The 20,973-nt window shown below is 41.0% G+C and overlaps 1 protein-coding gene across 1 annotated transcript in view; it reads left to right on the top strand.

Moving 5' to 3' along the window:
• cpne5b (copine Vb) overlaps window positions 1–20,973 on the top strand; it is a 43,790-nt gene that overhangs the window by 6,530 nt on the left and 16,287 nt on the right. Inside the window, exons 2-7 of the mRNA XM_083971066.1 lie at window positions 6,970–7,073; window positions 8,272–8,376; window positions 17,330–17,371; window positions 17,578–17,653; window positions 19,462–19,515; window positions 20,285–20,346. Of these exons, the coding sequence (XP_083827192.1) occupies window positions 6,982–7,073; window positions 8,272–8,376; window positions 17,330–17,371; window positions 17,578–17,653; window positions 19,462–19,515; window positions 20,285–20,346 (431 nt within the window). The 5' untranslated portion in view covers window positions 6,970–6,981. The remainder of the gene's footprint in view (window positions 1–6,969; window positions 7,074–8,271; window positions 8,377–17,329; window positions 17,372–17,577; window positions 17,654–19,461; window positions 19,516–20,284; window positions 20,347–20,973) is intronic.

The raw sequence follows: 20,973 nt of genomic DNA, 5'->3' as shown, positions 1-20,973 counted from the left end.
CAATATTAAAAAAGATGTGCAAAAATAATGAAGTTAAGAAATGAAGAAATAAGAAAACACTTCAAGTTGCACAGTGGGAACTGAAAGTGCTGCGTGGAATGTGGATGCATACAATTAAAACAATTAAACCTCGTTATAAAAGCCTTTCATTGACAGCTCTGCCTGCTTCTGCCCTCACCGCTTTACTTTATTACTGACTCCAGTTGCAGCAAAGCAGAGCAATCTAAGCCTGCTACATGTATAAATTGTATTTCCAACATATTTGGAGCAGGATGTGAGGAGTGGGAGCAGAGCGACACAATTTTTTGCCTGAAGCGCCTCTCTGTGTTCCCTCCCACTTCAAGATAAAGCTCCGCCACACGAACAAGCTATATACAACCCCCGGGAGGATTTTCATTTCAATGTATTTGGTCATACTGGACGATGATGCAGTCTCTGTGTTACTGTGTTTGGCTACAAACAGCCAACGGGGATGATCAGCTACAACAACAACGTTAAAAACCAAGCAACTGGTTTTAATGTAGTAACACTGGATGTCGACCAAAGCAGTCAACAGCAAAAAGAAAAAGATGCATCTGTTTGTCGGTGGCTCCAAAACCATCGGAGTGGCAGCCACGATAAAAGGCTGCTGAGCTCTGCAGTTAAACTTTTAGTGCAGATCAAGCACATTTATTGCACTTGGGACAAAGGAATATTTAGACCTATTGCTGCGGGACCTGAACCTCCGCCCAGAAGAACAAATTACTCCATGAGTGGGTGGTCAGAGCCGGCCAAGACCAACAGTGCCTTCTTCTAAACCTGTCCATTACAGATAACTGCTGAAGGAAGCTGCTGCATGCCAATTATTTCACCAGAAACCCACAACAACGTTAAGACAGTCGATTTTTGTTTCGCCCTGTAAGATACACACAGAAAGAAATCAAACAAAGTTAAGATGGGACTCTTTGTAGAATAGTTTCATCAGTATCTTTTATCCACAGAAACAATCTTGCAGGCAATTTAATGCAGATTGTGGACGTGTAGATGTCAAAGTTCAAGTTGTAGTCAATCGCTGTTCCCAGGTGCATTCGATCTCCTCAACAGGTGAGCTCTTAATTATAGCTGTTAAGGCTGAGTGAGAGGTTGTTTTTTTCTCCTTAAGGCATCGACCTTGTTCATCAAGCCAATGACAGAAAGAAAATAAGAAATACAAAGTGAGTTTTAAATCGCATTATGTGATGGTTGAAAACACTAAATCAGACTGAAACACTTAAACAGGTTACGACAAATCTCAACCTACTCATGAGGAATTATATTTTACCTTGCGAGGTCTGGGTTTCAGTCACCATGAGGACCGGTTACACAAACATGAATATGCATACATACACACACATAGACACACACAGAGCTCTCCTCTCCTGTCACAAACACTCTGTCATTACTCCCCTGAGGGTGTGAATGTGTCTCTACCTAGCCTGGCCCCCCTCTTTAAATATTGATACTCTGATTCTCTCCACATTAGCAAATGGCTGTTGATCACAGACCTTTGCGACAGAGTGCGTTCGTGCCACAGAAGCCTAATGAGGCAGCAGCAGATGCATATTTAATATCCCCCCCAACACATTCCATCATCTTAAATGCTTTTATGTGGCTATTAGCTCCGCAGAGGTTTCCTGGTGGATCCTTCCGCCTCCGGACGGACTCGGAGCGGCGGCGTGGCCAGATTCTGTCGTTCCGTTGTTCCAACAACTTCATCAGTCCGACACAGAGGAGCCTCAGCCAACAATATGTTTTTGCTTCACTCTCCCCCCTGATGGTTTAGCAGCTGATCTGCCTGAAACCCATTTCCCAAAGAAGAGTAACAGTACATGTGCTGGGGGGTTAACATGACATGGTCACTGTGGTTACTAAGGCAACCTGACATTTTACTTCATACGTGCTAGAATAACAGAAACTGCCAGGCTGCAGCAGACGAATGTACAGCTGCAGTCCCCAAGGACCGAACAGACTTAGTGTAAATGTTGTCAGTGAGCTGATCTGCTGTAGAAGGTGTCGACTCCTTTTACTGTCACTGTTGCTGCTGTCATTTACAGCATGACTGAAATGACAACCACTGAGCCTGTCTCTTTATTTCCCCATGCATTTCATTTTTCACACCTAAAAATATCCAAGAAAAAAGCTTTTACTTGTATTTATATATATATATATATTCTTCTACGATTTTTTGGATGGTGATTTGATTTAAATTGCGATTCTACGATATTGATGATTCTCTCAATTTTTAGTCTGCATTTACATTTATCTGCAGATTCTGCACACAAATACTGTAGAAGCCTATAAATGAACATACTCCATTATAAAGTGAACTTAAACCCTTTTCAAAACCTGTACTCTCTGTATGTAAAAAAAAAAAAAAAGGCTAACAAATGCACATTGCACAACATTTAAAAAAATTCCACACAAAAAAAAAAAAAATCAATAAAAAAAAAAAACGATTTAAAAATCGTCAAAAAAGATATTGCGATATTTATGTGAATCGATTTTTTCTCCCACCCCTAGTGCCTTATATTGTTCTCTGCACATATTCTATGCTCATACCATGTGCACATGCAGGAAGAGGCACCACAGTTAGATATCTTCAGCTGGGAGGAAGTGACTGCCTTTAAAATGAGACTGAATGAAGGTTGTGATCTTACAGCACTGTTGCACTTCAGCCTTGGGACTGAAGCTGCTTCTTTAATCACTTTTATTAGCTCCAATGTGTCCTCCTCAGAGTTAAAAAAAAAAACTTTCAAAGTGCTGCAATCTGGTGGAGTCTATAAGCTCAGTCTTCGTGTGCAGACGGAGCACCGTGCCACAGTCAGCACTTGTTGAAGTCAGGCACTTGTTGAAAGAGAAAACAGACAGAAACCGAAAGAGACAGGGATTAAAATGAAATCTGTTGCTACAGCAAATATTTCTGTTTCCCCAGCTCAGATGATACGAAGCATTTAGCTGCTTCTGACAATCAGTGGCACACAACATGGGAGCCGACAGTCCCCAACAGGCTTAACGCCGTGTTTTAAAGATAATGAAACTGAGTGGGGAAGTAAAGGCTTGCTTGTGTCAAATGACAAGTGGTGTGTATGTGTATGTGTGTGTCTCTGTGTGTGTGTGTGTGTCCTCAGGATGGGGGCAGAGGAGATAAAGTTCCTGTTGCAGCTGGAGTGGAGTGGTTGTGTGTGTGTGTGTGTGTGTGTGTGTGTGTGTGTGTGTGTGTGTGTGTGTGTGTGTGTGTGTGTGTGTGTGTGTGTGTGTGTGTGTGTGTGTGTGTGTGTGTGTGTGTGTGTGTGTGTTGCACACTGCTTGGCTGTGTGTGATAAAAGAACAGAGAACACGGTGGCAGGATGCACACAGGAATTAAAATGGGTGTCAGCATATGTGCACACAAACAGTCCTGCTTTCACTCCAACACGCTGTCTTTCACACTTGCAACCTCTCACACACACACATACACACACACATTCTTCTGCTGATTTGCCACTCTGCACACAAACAGACACGAGGTGCAAGCTGCAACATTAAAAAGCTATTAAGCCATCATTAGCGGGCGCTGCGGCTGCCCAGTGTAAAGCCTCGGGCTCTGACAACAACAGCAAATCTACTGTTTTAGCATCTGAATGTACTGTAATGAACCCATTGTGTTCCAGAGATTAGCTACAACCCCATATGCCAGAGATAAGTCGGGTCCCTTCCCTGCACCAACGCCACCGCCACCGCCGCACATGGAGAGCCCGGCGCCGCGAGGGGCGATACTGTAGTAAACAAGTGGTACAAGTCTCAACAGCACACGCGTGATTTATATTTGGGGTTTGGTAAAAAAGCTCTACAGTTCATGATAAACAACTGGTAGTGAAAATGCACCATCAGACTTATTCGTTAGTGTGCCTGTGTTAGTGTGTGTGTGTGCAGTGGTAATTAATCTCCCAGCATCTGCTGCTGCTCTTTGATTTATTCGAGGTAGATATTATGGCTTTTTTTTATGATGTTTGTTAGTTTATCTTTTATATCCACAATAGCCTTAGGTCACCTTCACGCACACAAACACACAAACACACAGTAAATACTTATAAAGATAGTTCACTGTGTGTAAAAGACTTTTGTTAAAGGATTAAATGTGGCCAAGCTAATGATAATAGCAGAGTGTAATTGTAGTCATTAAACATGGAGACTGAAGCTGCTGTTTGCTGCTGCGGTCGCTTCAGTTAGATTAAAGGGATCCATAAAATGTTATATGACAAGATTAACAAATCTGATTTCATACGATCATGTAACAGGCAATTTTTTGAATATAGAAAAGACATATTGGAAAACATAAAGACTGTTGTAATGTGGAAAGACTAAAAAATGGTGCTTGAAGTTACAAAAAACTGCTTTACCAGACTTGAATTTGATTTTGATATTGATTTCTGTCTCTTATTTACAGTCGAAGGCCACATGAACAAATCTCTGCCCAAAGTGTCAGTTGTTTAGTCACATTGTGTTTTGACGAGGAAGGACAATGTATGAACTGAGAGAAACTCAATTCAATTTTAAACACAGTATTGATACAAAATGTTTTTCTTTTTATCAAGAATATCATTGGTACTTACGAATATATAACAGAAATTCTGTGATTCAAGAAATCATCTGTCAGCCTTGATGTAGAAGCAAGTGCTGAAATAATGTTTTTCACAAAATGATGGATTGATCGTGTCGTTCTCTGCTTAACAACTCTTGATGCAAAAACTGTGGAGAACATCTTTTTTTTTTTTTACTTGAATGGCATAAACAAGATCTTCACATGGTCCTAAATTGAGAGCAGCATTAGGCGCATGATCGTCATGTTATTAATTCTAATTCAAGAAGCAAAGCAGCGCCTCGAAACATCTCCAAAAAACACAAAGCCTGGAGAAAGTGTGCGTCATGTTTGATGTTCCTCTGAGCGCTGAAAAGCACTCGAAGTATCTGACGCTTCCCAGATGCTGTGACAGGTCTCACAAGACGTTAGTTTGATGACCATTACTCATGCTAGAATTAGACTTGGTAAGCAGCTGAAACTAATGTTAGCATGACTTGCTGGTGGGTGGATGGATGCAGACCTATGGGTTGGTATTTCTGCCTGCATAGCTGAACATGAAAGTGCACGCGCACAGATACACGATGTGCACACACACTCTACTGGTGGACAATTAGGCTTGTGTTTATGGACAAATAGATAAAGCTAGAGTGTATTGTGGGCCGAGCGCCAGTGGTTCATCAAGAGCACATGACCAGGTGACATTCACACAACACAACACAGACTGAAACAACACACAGACATGTCCTCATGCAGATTAGTAAAAAAAAAAAAAGAAGCATTTTTCTAAAGTTCATTATAATATTTTCAAAGGTGTGATTCATGAAATGCCGCTGCAAGCCATTGGTGCCTTTTAACACCTGCACTTTATTGCAGTTTGAGTGCATTCATGTTGAGTGTGTGAATGTCCACTATCTGTCCGTGTGTGTGTGTGTGTGTGTGTGTGTGTGTGTGTGTGTGTGTGTGTGTGTGTGTGTGTGTGTGTGTGTGTGTGTGTGTGTGTTAGTGAGGATGCACTGGACAGAACATCGAGTCCTACTATTTTTACACCCCTGTTGAAACTAATTGTGCTCGTATCCAGCAGTTAGGTGGTGACTCATGGTGACTTTTAAGTGACATGTTGACATAAAAGAGACTGAAATAGTCACAATATCTTTCAGCTCTCCTATTCATGCAATGCAATGTAATTAGATCATTAATATTCTGCAGGTTTTTGATATATACAGTAATTTCCAACCATTTCATACAGACTCCTTCTTACATGTTTTAGTTTTACTCTTTCATCTTTTCAAGATTGCTTCAGCAATTTCTTCACCTAATTCTGCATTGTTTCAACAATTTATTCAGCTCATCCAGCTTCCAGCTTTCACCCGTATTTCCTTCAGGAAATGCATTCTCTAGTTTGATCATAAATATTCTGCAGGTTTTTGATATTTACAGTGAATGACCGAGGGGGGGGGGGTGCTATTACTGTTGATCCCACTGTGAATCAACACCTTGTTATTTAACACTTATTATAATAACTAGGGCTGCCCCCGACCAAAGATTTTCTTGGTCGACCAGTAGTCGTCATTTATAGCAATTAGTCGACTAATCGACAAAAACTGACAGCGAGTGAGTGTCACGACTTCTTGTATCTGGCCCTTCAAATTAAAAGCCATAGCCTTTCATATACAGTTCAGTCATATTGATTTTGACTTAATTTTGACAAGACAAGGCTCCAAATTTGTTTTAGTTTTTTTCCTGCGACCAATCGACCAATGAAATCTTGGTCAACTAATGATTTTTTGGTCGACCAGTGCTTGGTCGACTATTTGGGGGCACTGCAGCCCTAATAATAACTGCACCTTAATGGTCATGTAACATACAAAATGTTAAAATGTTACCTTGTTCCAAGTAGTTACAGTTGAATAGACTGCATATTTGAGGTTGACCAACTTCAGGGCAGAGTAATAAAAGTTGCCAAACGTCTAAAAATGTATAGCCGAGCCATGACGCTGTGACGGAAATAAAACTTTTCAATTTTGGTGATGTCAGCCTCTCTAGAAACAGCCTCTGGCCAAAGGTACAATATGTCAAGAAAGATATTAAAGGCTTAACATACACATACAGACACACACATGCACACACAGGTACAAACATACCCTACAGTATTCCTGCCTTTGAAATGAAAGGAGGCATTTCCTGCATGCAGTATTCATAATCATATTGTGTGAAGCACAGACAGCTGCCTCCATCTGCTGTCCCACTGTAAGCTGCAGAGATAAAAGAGAGAGATGTGGGGAACACGAGTGAATTAGGGCACATAAATAATATGAATAAGTTGTGTTACACTCCCAGTCCCCCCCCCCCCATCGTTAATTCCTCTCCTACATCTCTATACATCCCTGCAGGACAGCGCCACTATGCAGTTCTGTGCCAACAAGCTGGACAAGAAGGATTTCTTTGGCAAGTCGGATCCTTTCATGGTTTTCTACAGAAGCAACGAGGACGGGACGTGAGTGCTTGATGTAGTTTTTTTTTTTTTTTTTTTGTGTTCACATGTTTTGAAAGAGGCAGCAGGTGTCGGAGGGAGCAGACTTTGTTGGACACATACAGTCCAGAGATGTAGAGGGAAAGTGGAATACCTGCTATCAAAAGCACCACAGCTGCTGCATTTTGCGCTAGTAAAGCCACAGTAAAGCCATTGTTAAAAAAAAGGGAAAAAAAGAAGTATATATACATATATACAGTGAGAGAGGAGCTGCAGTTGTTATTGAGGCATGCACAATTTATGAGGGAAGCGACAACCACAACTCCCATTATAACACGTTACATAAATGACTCTGGGAGAGCAAATAGGAAACAGGCAATTAATGTTAAAAGCATAAATGCAAGAGAAAAAAAAAATCACCATCTGCATTTTCCAACAAAAAGAAAAACACTGTCGGTTTCTGAAGGAATCCACATATGGATGCGTACCACTCTCCCATCTCCTCACGCCTTCCCAGAGTGCTGTTCAGTCTCCCAAGGGGCTCTCCAGTTGCGTCAGCGTCAGCCCAATCTAGCCAGAGATGCTTTAGCAAGTGCTTTGTTAGTCGTCTTGCAGCTTTTCTCAGTATTTTTTTTTTCATACATAACAGGAGGGGGAAATGGATCCCCACAGAGGTGCTAGAAGTATCTTCTTGATGCCGGAGCAAGGGTACAAATTAGGGGGCTGTGTGGCTAAAGGACTCACAGGGTTTTAAAAGGCTTGAGGCACTTAGTGGAGCACAAGTAATCCAAGGCTTTGGGTAAAGAAGAAAAAAAAAGAAGGGATACGCATTGTTGCTTTTCAAGGGGATATTTGGTGGGTATTTGATAGGAATTTATGTGGCTCCGCTCTGCAGAACACTTTGAGATATCAGAGAGAAATCCATTTGCATATCATTGTCACACTCGTGGTCAAGGGATAGAATTTAAAACACCACGGTGACATATTAAACTGTTCCCCGTGCTCTAAAATACAATAAAGCTGGGATACAGGCCAGACAGCACACAAAGCTCAAGCCTCTCTCCTGTCATTGTTGGATTTGACTTCGCACTTTCCTGTCGCCTCCGTGGCTGCATTGCTCCGCCCCTTCATCTGCATTTTAATGACCCGCTTTCCCAGATTGTACGACGTACAAATAATAATTAATTTTCTCCCTCTGCCTCTTTTGTCTAATGTCCTCTAGGTTTACTATCTGCCATAAAACAGAGGTGGTGAAGAACACATTAAATCCGGTGTGGCAGCCATTCACCATCCCGGTACGAGCGCTCTGCAACGGAGACTACGACAGGTACCGAGCAAACCTTCCTCCTGTTGTTTTGCGCTTTCTGATCCCCACAGCGGCTCTCGGCTCTATACATCCCCTCTGGTTCCACCTCATCACACACACACAATGAATAATCAATGTTGGCCCCATTGACATCCACCGCCTTCATTGATTTCTGTTCCCTCGATCCATCGACCGCCTCCGTGGCTCTAATGAGACTTTCTCTGACTCGCAAACGGCGTACTGATGACGGCCATTACTACAACCTGAGCGTCGATGATTGAAACCAGCAGAAATCAATAGCGGTCCAGCACGCTGCAGAGTTAAGCCTCCAATTTTTTCCTACTGTTACATTATTTCAAAAGAAGCAGTGTGCCGAGGACGTCCCTCAGTATTGATCTTTGTTAGAGCAGCACAATGAGCCGCTGCTAATCTGCTCTCACCTACTTGTGGCGTTGCTGTTATCAACGCTTGTGTCTCCAGAGAAAGTCCCTGAGCGATGTAAGTGTTTAGATATAACCAGTCTTTATTCATAGTTACATAACTGTAACCAGGCAAACTTTCTGTATGTCACCTTGGTCTGTGTGAAACTACTGTATAACAGCCATTTTTCCCCATTGAGTCATTCCTAAGTTAAATCAATAATGAAAGTTGCAGCTTTGCGCACGAGAAACACACAACATCTAAAGAGTTTAGAGGTTGGTGTCGGCTCGTTCTTGCCAATTTAAAGACAAATACACTGGAGACAGTGGAGGAAATCGATTGAAGTTTGTGTTTCACTGTGCATGTGCTTGCAAACAAAAAATACAACTTAAACCATCCAAGACCAATAACTGGTGAACTTCACAATGTTATGGAGTTACAGTATACTCTATTAAAAAAGAGCCTTGTTCATATCCACTGTGTGGACGCTGAAACTGCTAATATGCCAATATAGTGAAAGATAACTCTTTTTTGGATTCAGAGGAGTACATATACTCCAGAAACCCTGAGTCAAATACAACTTAGATAGACATGTTCATGAAACACAATGGTCAGACAACCTTCTAAAGGTTTCAACTCTTTAAAGAGGAACTAAGCAGGATTATTCCTGCTACATTTTTACCTTAATTATAAAGCTCTGGACTAATTGTGATAGTTGTGATAGTTAACTACATAACTTGTAACTTGTTACGGGTGAGAACGGAGGCTCTCTGCCTTCCACCTGGCGTCTCACAGCTGAAAACCAACCTTGCAACATCAGTGTAGCTAACTGGCCACCGCCCGTCCCAGCTCTTATCTCTGTGCACCGCGACACAAATCAGTGCGTAACATACACACGTTGCAACATTGTATATGTTATATAACTTTATCCACCGCTCTATGTATTGATTTTTCACCAGCTTCGTTATAAACAAATGCACATGGCCGAGAGGAGGGTTAGCAAAACAGCGGAAAAGCGACCAGACTTGCATAGTTCCCCTTTAAATATTTGGCTGAAAAAGTTGTTCGTCCAAATATGTAAATAAGTCTAATCTCTGTGTTAATCTTCAAATATCAAGACTATCTAAATGTAGCTCTGCCATATTAGACATAATATAACTGGTTTATATCTGTTTCTTCCATAACCAGTGCTACATTTCTGACACCTGCTTGTTTAGCTTCGAAGCGTTTTAGCTTCAGTCCAATGTGAAACAGCTGGGAATATTAAAACCTCAGCCAGGGACATTAGCATTTTCAACCGACTAATGAAACAATTTCATTATTCATCATTATCAGTTAATTGCAAAAAAAACAACAAAAACAATATTTAAAAAATGATATGATAAATGATAACTGAATGTGCAAATGTATAATTAAAAAGAGACTTTGACGACTAATTTAATTTGCTCATAATGGTAGGTTTTTGATCTTTGTGCCCCATCAACACAGGAGCGCAGGCTAAGTATCTAAAATAATAACAGGTTGGTCTCTCAGCAGGACCATGATTAATGTAGACGTGTTGTGTCAGGGTGGATAGGAATTCATTTTTCGCACGGTTTATCTGACTGTCTCGAATTTAAAAGACAGCGCTGGGAAAACAAGCTAAATCATGAAGGAGCTGTGAGGGAAGATGAGAAAGGAGTGACAGACGGATTAGTTTTGTAGAGAAGGAGAAAATATTTCATGTGGCATGCTGCATCTTTTTCTGTCTCTCCTCTCTCATGTGTCTCTATCAGACAGACAGACAGATGGAGGACTACAGCCACTGATGGGCTCGCCTCAAGAAGTGTTTTGATACTTGGGAAATATTAGGTGAAACCTTGTGACCCAGCCAATCACACATGAGCCAGAGAAGGGGTCACTTCCCTGTCAGTGCCAATAATACACAAGGGACTGAGCACGGCATCAAAGGCATTCACGAAATGAGCCTGTGCCATGCAAAACTGCACCGAGAGAAAGAGAGAGAGTATAATGAAATGTGACAAGCCACAAGCAAAAACAGCCTAAAATGCTGCAAGACTTGAAATATCACCAGGACAGTGCTATAAACGGGTTCTATATACTGGTGCGTGGGTGAGGAGTAAAACTTGGTGTGTCTGTGTTTGCTTGTTTCTTGTGTCCATACTCCTGCCAGGCGGGAGTGGGAAGGTCTGTCTGTCTATTTAATTATATAGTTCTGGAGACACACTGACGAGTAAATTATTTTTTCAAGCTCTGTGATGTTACGTTTACGCGACGGACGGACACGGCCCCTCACACTGTCACCTCTTCTGATCTGTGCAATTATTGTTTACAGCCATCAAGGAAATTAAAGCTTACAGTGATTTTAAAAATACTAAATGTGACGCCCATAAAAATAAATGCTAAATCAGCTCACACTAATTGCCATTATTAAAAGTATAATGAAGACACATACTTTTAGAAGTTACAGATCAGCTTGTTGTTCATAGAAAGTGCATAAAACCACCTTGATCAGCAGGTAAAATAGAAGGGAAAGGACTCAATAGGAGCCATTCACTAAACAGAAAGAAAATGTAAAATAAAACCAAACCAAGGTCATTCCCATCAAAAACAAACAGTCAAACAAAGAGCAGGTAAATCGGCAGCAACACTAACACTAGATGAGATGAAGATGAAGTGGCACTGGGGAAGCACAGAGATTAAAAATACACAAGGATGAGGTGGATAATAAGACACAAGTGAAGACTTTCAGGCAACCACAGTGTTTGGAAACACACAATGGCAGGAAGTGGAGATGGAAAGGTAAAAGAAACTAAACTAAAACAGGAAATACTGCATATATATACTGTACAAGTAGATAAAACATGACCTAGTTAACATCATAAAAGAGGCAGTTCTGGCTGAATGACTTGAACTCGATGACTGAACACAACACTACGGAGAGTCTGAATCCAGACGGTTCAGGCTGAGCCCTCAAGACGCTGCTGTAGCTACGTCTTTGTGACATGCTCGCCATGATCACATCAAGTCTCTGGGTGCTGAGCATCAAAGTAGGAAAATGCACTACAGTACAAGACTTGACTTAAGACTTTGTTTCCATGGCAATGAACTGAAATGTCAGAGCCCCATCTCAAAGTAGTTTTTCTGAACACTTCTTAGTGTTATGGGTGTTGGTTTATGTACTTTACATCAGATCAGAGATATGATTGATGCTAAATATTCATATGATATTCACATTCACATTCACAGTAAACCAAAAGATTGTAACAAACAAACCCAAAATATTCCCAGTTGCTCTCTCTTATAGACTTAGTTTCTGTCCAAAAGTCCAAGTAACCAGTGAGAGAAATTTTGATTCAACAAGATTACAGCTTCAAACAAATCTCAAACGATAGAAAACATGAGGAGAATACAGAGTTTATGTTTGTTTCATATGTTGATTTGATTGTATTAAGTCTCCTCATTGCTCGGCACATGTGATCCGTTTGTCTGTTTCAGTCTCTCCACTTGAGCAGAAGCTTCAGCAGATATTTAAGTCACGTGCGTTTCATGATTTATTCATTGTCTTTCCAGTACACTCGGTTGCGTTTTGTTTTTGTTGTTACTATGCAACGTTTCCACTTCAACCGAGCGTAAAAACTTCTAAAAATGCTACAACTTTATCATGTTTTCTACTGTTTGCATTCAGTTTTATTTGCAAATTGAAATGTGCATAGCATGGATGTATAATCAAAAGTAGCTGCTTTGCATCAGCCACCAGAAAACACTGAGACTTCTCAAGATGATGTGTCTCCAAGTGTGAGCTCTCAGCTTTTAAAATGACCCCGAATGGTGATGGTTGGTTGGAGATATACAAGGTAAAGATGGCGTGTACATGAAACATCCACATGTTTATTGTTGGTGTATCTACATGAAAGGGGGCAGTCGGTGCTTGTTGCACCGACAACACGTTATCTGTGTTCAAGTCATGCACAAGTTGGAGAAGATGCACGTCAGAGGACGAGCTACAGGTCATTTACTTTGCTCCAATTAGATTCCTAAGTTGAAGCTTGGACGTGTTTCTCTCGTTTGCTGCAGCAATGAGGAGAAGAAGCAGCTTTAGTTAGCTCAACAAAGATCACTTAAGATTTCCAAACCGCGCACTCAGCGTCTCTCCCAACAGACGCCTCTTGAAGTCACAAAAGAAGAAGCAACGCGCGGCGCCGGCTAAGAGAGATGATGCATACTTTCCACCGATTGCATGACTCTCGTCTCTTGAATCAGACAAATCAGGGCTGTTATCTCGGCAGCTGAACAATGGTGCTATTCTGTTCCTCCGGCTTGTGCCATTTACTTTGATAGGTTTTAAATGTGAGATCATTTTTAAACTTGACTTTATTCTTTTTTCTTTTTTGTGCGATTGGAAGACGGCGCACTTCGCTGTCTTGTAACCTACAACAATTACTGTCCCTGTGGGACATGTAGAGCCGCCTGTAGATCCCTGGTTGACAGTTGCACCTCATTTGAGCCGACAGCCTGTCCTGTCCAGTCACAGACCTTTTCTGAGGCCAGTGTGGTGGTGTGGGGATTCATTTCTGTGTGCTTATTCGTGCTGTTCACAAGCACAGGAACTTGTTGAAAACAGTATTCAAGATTAAAAGTTTTTAACGATTTATCTTGTTTACTGAAATCCTTGCTTCACATCTTCTGTTTTTATGACAACTCCCGAGAATCGAAATGCACAGCTATGATGCAGTGATTCCAGATTCACAACAGCAGCTGTGAAAAAAAGGTGCAGTTATACAGACGCTCTGTAATTCATCAGCAAAAACCTGTCAAAGGAAAAGAGCCACTTGTGGAAGACAATATGTCCCAGATCTGATCCGTTGCCAAAGGCGATCAGATCTGTTGTTAACCACCACCCTGCAACTTCGTTGGCTGGTGTCAGGGTGGCGCTTTCATTAGGCCGACTGTCCTTCAAGTGACAGGATCCAGTTGAATCCCCGGTGACAGCCGACTACGTTTTGGCAAAGAGGAGGAATGTGTAAGGGGAAGGCAAACTAAACAGGGAAACTAATAGGAGCGGAGACGACAGGGGGGAGAGGAGAAATGAAGGAGAGGAGAATAACAGATAACAGGCGGCGAAGGCGAGCGCAACAAACGGAAAAGGAAAAAGAAATCCAATATGTCAAAGGCCGTGCTCCAAATGAGTGAGTCAAGGAGAAGACTGAATGTGAAACTAGCGGAGAAATCAAAGCTGCTTCCAAGTTGGGAAATTTGAAATTCTCGCCTTCTTGCTATATATAAATCTTTCACAGCTCCTCTATATATATACTATGGTACCCAAGGTATATATATATTTTAATGCTTATAATTCATTAAAAACATCAAAAGAATCAATTCTTCCTCATTAACATGGTAGCCCTACTCAGACACAGTCTATTTTGGTCCCTGGCAAAAGATCAGAGCCAGATCTGTGTAATTGGAGCTGAAGGATTGTTCAGCGTCAAACACAAGTCTCCTTTTTTTTCCACCTCAATTATATGCGCCTCCATTACTGAAGATGAGTCATGTTCATTAAAGATTCCTCTGAATAGTAGCCGAAGATATCTGCGGCAGATTACTTCTGGAGTGTATATTGTTCTGAGGGTTGGAGGGGACACTCGAGGATCTGAGCACCTGATTCCTTTAAGTTAGGACGCAAAAAGATTTGGAATAAAACGACGGGAAATGCTCCAAGTCGACGTGACGACAGTTTCCACCTCCGTTATTTTTCTCACAGCGTGGCGTACAGTGAGACTGCACCACTTGCATTAAGCACTAAATTTCATTCCTGTGGATCTAGGGGTAGAAAGAGTCTTTTCTCTGACTTGTCCTCTGTTTTTTCTTCTACTATCTCCGTCTCTATCCGTCTTAACTCTATACCCATTCGCCTTTATTTTGCCACGGTGGATGAGACGCATCATGTTTCCACCACCTAGGTGACAGGCACATTTTCTCTAGCTCACAGCCTTGAAGATAACCTCAAAAGAACAAACTGTCACCAAGGAACGACAGGGGCCAGGTGGCAGCGAGGAAGTTGGGCTTATTTCAGGCATCTTTCAATTCCACAGTGACAGAAAAGAGTCTCTGATGTGCCGCGTGCTTTTATTTTCTTTGGATCTGGGCTGATGTCAGTACTTGTGTAAGACGAGGTGGGGGAGAGCGGGGAGACACGGGGGTGAGATCAATGTGACTAAGGAATGAAAGTGCCAAAAAGTTTCTTTTTTCCCCTCCTCACTCTGCAGGGACATTGTTTCTGCTGCATTTGTGTAAAATGTCATCAACGTGTCTTTTTTTCTGACGTTTCTTTTAAATGTTGGGAGTTAACATATGCTGCAGTTTTCAAGTTACAGTTTTTGGAGCGAGTTCTTTATGTAAGTTGACGTCTTCTCTTTCACGAATCTGCAGCCTTGTTCAGCCACTGAAGTATCTCTTAAAGAAAAGACTTGTGTTTTTTGCGTTTAGATTAAGATGAACTCTACGTGGTGAATCAGTGAGTCATTACAAACCATTACAGCTCCACTCAACTCGACTTGGTTTAGGTCATTTTCCATTTACAGTTGAGTGCTTCATTGTACCTCCTCAGCGTGGGCGGGGATTGTCATAGCATGCTATGGTCACTCCATCTAGCTCACTCTTTTCCTATCTCAGAATGCTCTCAACATACTGTACTATAGTTTAATTTATCCACATCTTAGTTATTGCAATATTGTTTGGGCTATTACATATCCTACTAACTTACAGAAATGATTAACCCCACAAAAGAAATTTGTTAGTTTAGCCACTTTGGAATTCTCATCTTCATGTAGCAAAAAATATCTTCATCCCTCAATAATTTTAAGTCAAGACTGATAGCTTACCTGATAAATCAAGATTCCTAATAGTTTCTTGTCCAGTACCTATAGTTATTTTTATGGTGCAAATAAATAAAATAAAATAAAATAAAATAAAATAAACACACTCGTCTGCACCTCGTCGACGGACCATAGTGTGGTTTTCCACAAAGCAGGCATTTAACTTGTGTGAAAAGAACAACAACAGTTGCAATACAGATCAGTGGTCGCTGTTTCTGGAGTGTTTTATTTTTAAAAAGAAGGTTTGACTCTTGTGTTGGACGTTGCATTCGTGGCTCTTCGAATTTAGTGGCTGGCAGTTTTAGTTTTAGTATCGGATCGACTCGCTTGGAACCTCGCCTGAAGTGTTACCAAAAAGAAAATGGATAATAGTGAAAAGGATAAAGGATAGTAGCCCACCAAGTGTTACCAGGAAGGGTACCATCCCTAGTGGAAAGGCAAAAAAACGAGTACATCCGAGCAGTGCCGTTGGAAAAGAGCCATTAGACTTGTAAAGCTGATGTGATCAGACAGGAAGCAGCTGACACACCTGTTGTTTGTTGTCTCCAGTCCTTGTTAATTACAAAAGCCTCGTCTAATGAGGTTGTTGTTGAGAAGTACACTGCATTACACCCCATTTCTTACATTGTTTTTGCAGATAGTGAATGAATCAGTGTTACAGAGTGTTCAGAAGGTGACCTGCAGTTTCTGACCTTTTCTACTTTAATAGTTAGATCAGTTAAACATCCTGCCCTGTACGAGGGTTTGACAAACTCGGGGATTCGTCCTCCCCTCGAGGATGTTGAGCTGTCCAGGCCTAAAGGCAGGAAAAGCCCAAGTCATGAAGTCTTCCTCCACCTTTAGGATGTGCCCATGTTGTTATAGAGCGACCTTTGACACCGTCCATACTGATGCAAGTTCTTCCCACACAATTAAACTTGAGCTTCATCAATTCAAAGAACATTTCCCCTGCAGCCTAGTGGAGTGTCAAGCTGCCCTTTGGTGAACTCCAGGGGCGAAGCAGCTTCCTCCTGCTGGGTTTTATTTCATGAACCAGCTCCAATTCCTTTGAGCCTCAAGCCATTGTTCGAAAGCTGATCATCTGTGTTGTGTTTTTGGTCTCTTCTTAGCTACTTATTCACATCTAGGGAGAGTAGCCCTACAACTATCATCTGCTTTTACAGATTACAGTTTATTTGTCTCTCTGTGGACCGTGAACATCTATATATAGACTTGTCTTTCAGCTTTATTAAAATCAACAATTCAGGTTAATATGTCTTCTGAGATCTGTTTGTATGAGTCACGGTTCATATCTGCAGATGTTTCTTATGACCAACAGACTCAAAATGTAATTCCTAAATGCTGCACATTGTGTACTTGTTTACAATAGTTTCTTCTTTATTCATATTTAGTTGCTATTTCATTTCTTGTACTTTTAGTTTTTGAACGGTCAGTCCTTGTCTATTCTATTGTGCTTCTCTCTTTTTTTATTATTTGGACAACACTGGTGTGTTATTAGCTAAACCCAACTGCTGTTGTTCACTATTGTAACTTGAAGGTCTGACTATATTTTAGGACAAAATGAGACATTATAGTTTCAAAGGATTCAGTTATTTTTCTTGCCACTTTGCCACTTGTCAACTGGTTTATGAGGATCTAACAATAACTGGCTGTGTGCTTGGTATTTATTTTCTTTCCAGAACAATCAAGGTGGAGGTGTATGACTGGGACCGAGACGGCAGGTGAGCGTGACTAACGAAGCGTGACTCAACTCAACTCAACTCAACAATTAGTAATTTATTCAAACTTAAATGCAGGGACAAACTTTTTTATGAACATTTATCCAAAATAAGAAATGTCCTCTCATGAAGTTCCATCTTGTCCTGTTATTTACACCTGATGTTTTATAGACTCACTGGTGTTTCTCCGCCTGTATTCCTTCTCGCAGCCATGACTTCATTGGGGATTTTACGACCAGCTACCGAGAGCTAGCTCGAGGGCAGAGCCAGTTCAATGTATACGAAGTGAGTAGTAATTTCACTGTTTTCTCGGTTCAAAAACGTATTCGCGGCTCCTGAGATCTGGATTCCCCGTACGTCGGGTGTCTTGGATCCCATTTCTGACACGAGTGACATTTCTATCTCTGACATCACTGCTGCACAGTTTCCCATTACTCTGGCAAACTCCTGAATGTAGAAACCTTCTTATTCTGTAGAAAACTAATGCATGTGTTCAACGGTTACAAAATACATTTCTCCATACATTCCTTATTCCGTTTTTTAAAAGGGCATTCGTATACTGGAGTGTCTGTGTGCATGCCTCCCCACTTTTTCCCCCCCTGAGCAGATATTTCTTCAGCCCATGTTCCTCCTCCTCCAAATCCCAAGATTTATTTTGCTATTATAATCACCTGGATGCTGACACACATGGAAATGGAGCTATTAGCAGCAGCGTGAAACAGGATTAATAGCAGAACAATCCAGGGATTTAAAATGATCATAGCAATTTCTCAATACTTCTCATGGGATAGCTTACCGTGTCTCTTAATAGCACACAATACGGCTCTGTATGCAAATTATAAACACAACTCTTTTAAATGTCTCACCCACGATTCAGAGGGTGAGGGCGAGGGATCGAAGACGTACATATATGGAAATCGCCACTTATTCTGTGCAGAGGAATTCATTTTGTAAATCTATGAGGAGCTGCTCTGGTCACCACTGGAAAATAAATCCCTTTATGAGTCAAAATATTAGCCAAAAAAATGAGGACACGTCGATACGTCGGTGCCCCCGTGGCTTGGTGGCCTTCAGCTGAAGGACAAATACCTGTCGTTTGGATGTCAACTCCATTATATGCTACTCTTGATTCCTCTCTACCTCCCAGTGAGACTGAAAGGCCCTTTAGTTTTTGCATCAGCAGATTGTTCAGTGTGTCAGACAAATTGCCATCCCTCCATGTTAAATTAGGGCCTGTCACTTTCATGCCTAGCAGCCATAGAGAATCAAGGTAATGAGCTGAGACGTCTTTGGTCTCTGAATTGACATTTCTCTCTTGTTCTGGAGCCGATACAATACCGCTGCAGTAAATGTAAGTCGCACACCTTAAACGTCCCTCGCCCATCGATTTTTTCCGTGGCCTGAGATTTAGATTTGAATTTCCAATCTTCTTCCGTTTAAGAGTCTGATTGAAGGATAAAGTGTTGTATTATATTTTCATACATGAGCTGCACTTCCCCATGATATCCATCTGTTCCCTCGTGCGCAAACCACCTTTTTTCAACTTACAGCCCCTGATATTTTTTCCATTAGTTGCACATGAACCCATTGTTCAACCCACAAACTACATACCTTCTTGCTTGATGGCATGTACCTCTCATCACGCCCACCTACACCCTCCCTGTTATTACATTTGCAGCACCCGGTTGGAAAGAAATTATATAGTGAAGTACAAGGAGTGCATGTGTGAAAAGGTAGTGCGATAAGTCGGGGGAATTCTCTTTCAGCACATGTAGAAATACATAGTTACCAGCCAAATCCTGCAAGGAAGAAATTACAGGGATTCCTATAATTACAGGGGACTAATGCAGTAATTCATTGGAAGGATTAAAGGTTGAGCGGTTGTGTCACAGTTTGGATAAAATGTTTATATGTGAAGAGCACAGCCTAGCATGCACGTAATTAATTTATGCACTGTAATATGCTTTTACTTTAAAATATCATGCATATCTATAGGGTAAAAAATATACCGTGTATATATGCCTTAATTCAAAGGATTAAAAATATTTTGTACCAATTCTAGATCACATATGTCTTTGTTGTTTATGTTTTAGGTTATTAATACCAAGAAGAAAATGAAGAAAAAGAAATATGTCAACTCTGGAACAGTGAGTATGGCCCCAGCAGCTAATCAGGACTGGCACTGTGCCTCCTCTCTGCTCCACACCTAGTTCCCTTTTGATAAATGATTCCTTCTTTAATTATCATGCAAGTCTCGGCTCCTTGGAAGAAAATGCCAATCTGTACTTTGTTGTGAAAGGAAAAGGAACAGATTCCCTCATTAATTTGCATATCACACACCAATTAATCATAGACTTTGGTTTTAAAAATAAGAGGCTTTGTTGAGTTGGTAGTTTTCATGTTAAGCTACAAGACACAATAATATTAATCAGTTTTTGCTGCGTGCACATGGACTACCTGTGCTGTGCATGCGCTGTGGTGTCAGACACTATACGATACTGTGGGCATAGTGATGGAAGCTGTGTTTGGATTTTTGAAAGGTGTCGTGCAGAGATGTAAGTAAAGAAAACTGGAAGCAGTAAAGTATGTAAGTGGGACAAAATGAAGGATGAAGGCGCTGCAGAAGTTGAAGGACATGAGATCTGAGAGATCACAGTGGGCGACACCAAAAACCAATTGAGACAGAATTTTTCACACAACTTACCCAGCAGTGTGGGCATGTGCAAGTAATGCATACAAATGTGTCTCATCCTCTCTTCAAATTTGTCCTCTGGCCATGTAAATGAATCAATCATCAGAAAGCAGCTGCCTCACATCTTTTGTCGAGATGTGAAGGTTTTCTTTTTTTTGTGGATTTGAGAGGAAAACAACAGGACTACTGTGTTTAATCAAATCTCTCCTTGTCTGTAATTTCAGGTGACCCTGCTCTCGTTCTCAGTGGAGTCAGAGTTCACGTTCTTAGATTACATCAAAGGAGGGTGAGTGGAAATAACGGTTTGCATATTTAAAGGAAACCATCATCCGCCTCTTTAATTCCTTATGTGACGCAATCCTGTTCAAACTATGTGTTGTGGTTAAACATAACTTTGGCAGATCAGTGAAGGGCAGATTATAATGACTGGTTAAATCAGAGGGGCAAAAAGGCAGGAATGTTGGAAAAACAAGAAAATGTGTGATGGCTTTATTGGTTTTATTTTATATTCATGTCTACCTGTGCAGGATGAGGTCATTATTTACAATTCAGGGCCAGTAGCGTGCAGTGTGTTCACCCTGCTGCATCTGACAATAACACTGAACTGAGCCAAACCTGAAGTAAAGTTCATGGACATGAAACCAAAACAACAGGCTAAAAAACACTAAAACGTTAGGTATCAATCTGTTTGTCATTTAATGTACATGCTAACTTTTTTACCAACATCTAGCAATTTTAGCAACAATGAAAAATATTGCTTATAGTAGCTTTAAAAGGATAATTCTACTTAATTACAGTTTTAAAAAGGAGAAATATTGCTTTTAAGTGTTAATGACACATGCAAAAGTATAATTGAAAGTTATGCTGATGGATAATTACTTGAGAATTGTAAGAATCAATATATTAGTAGCTA

This window comes from Trachurus trachurus (assembly GCF_905171665.1).
Source record: "Trachurus trachurus genome assembly, chromosome: 5".
NCBI classification, from domain to species: Eukaryota; Metazoa; Chordata; class Actinopteri; order Carangiformes; family Carangidae; genus Trachurus; species Trachurus trachurus.
This window is presented reverse-complemented; position numbering and strand designations above follow the sequence as displayed.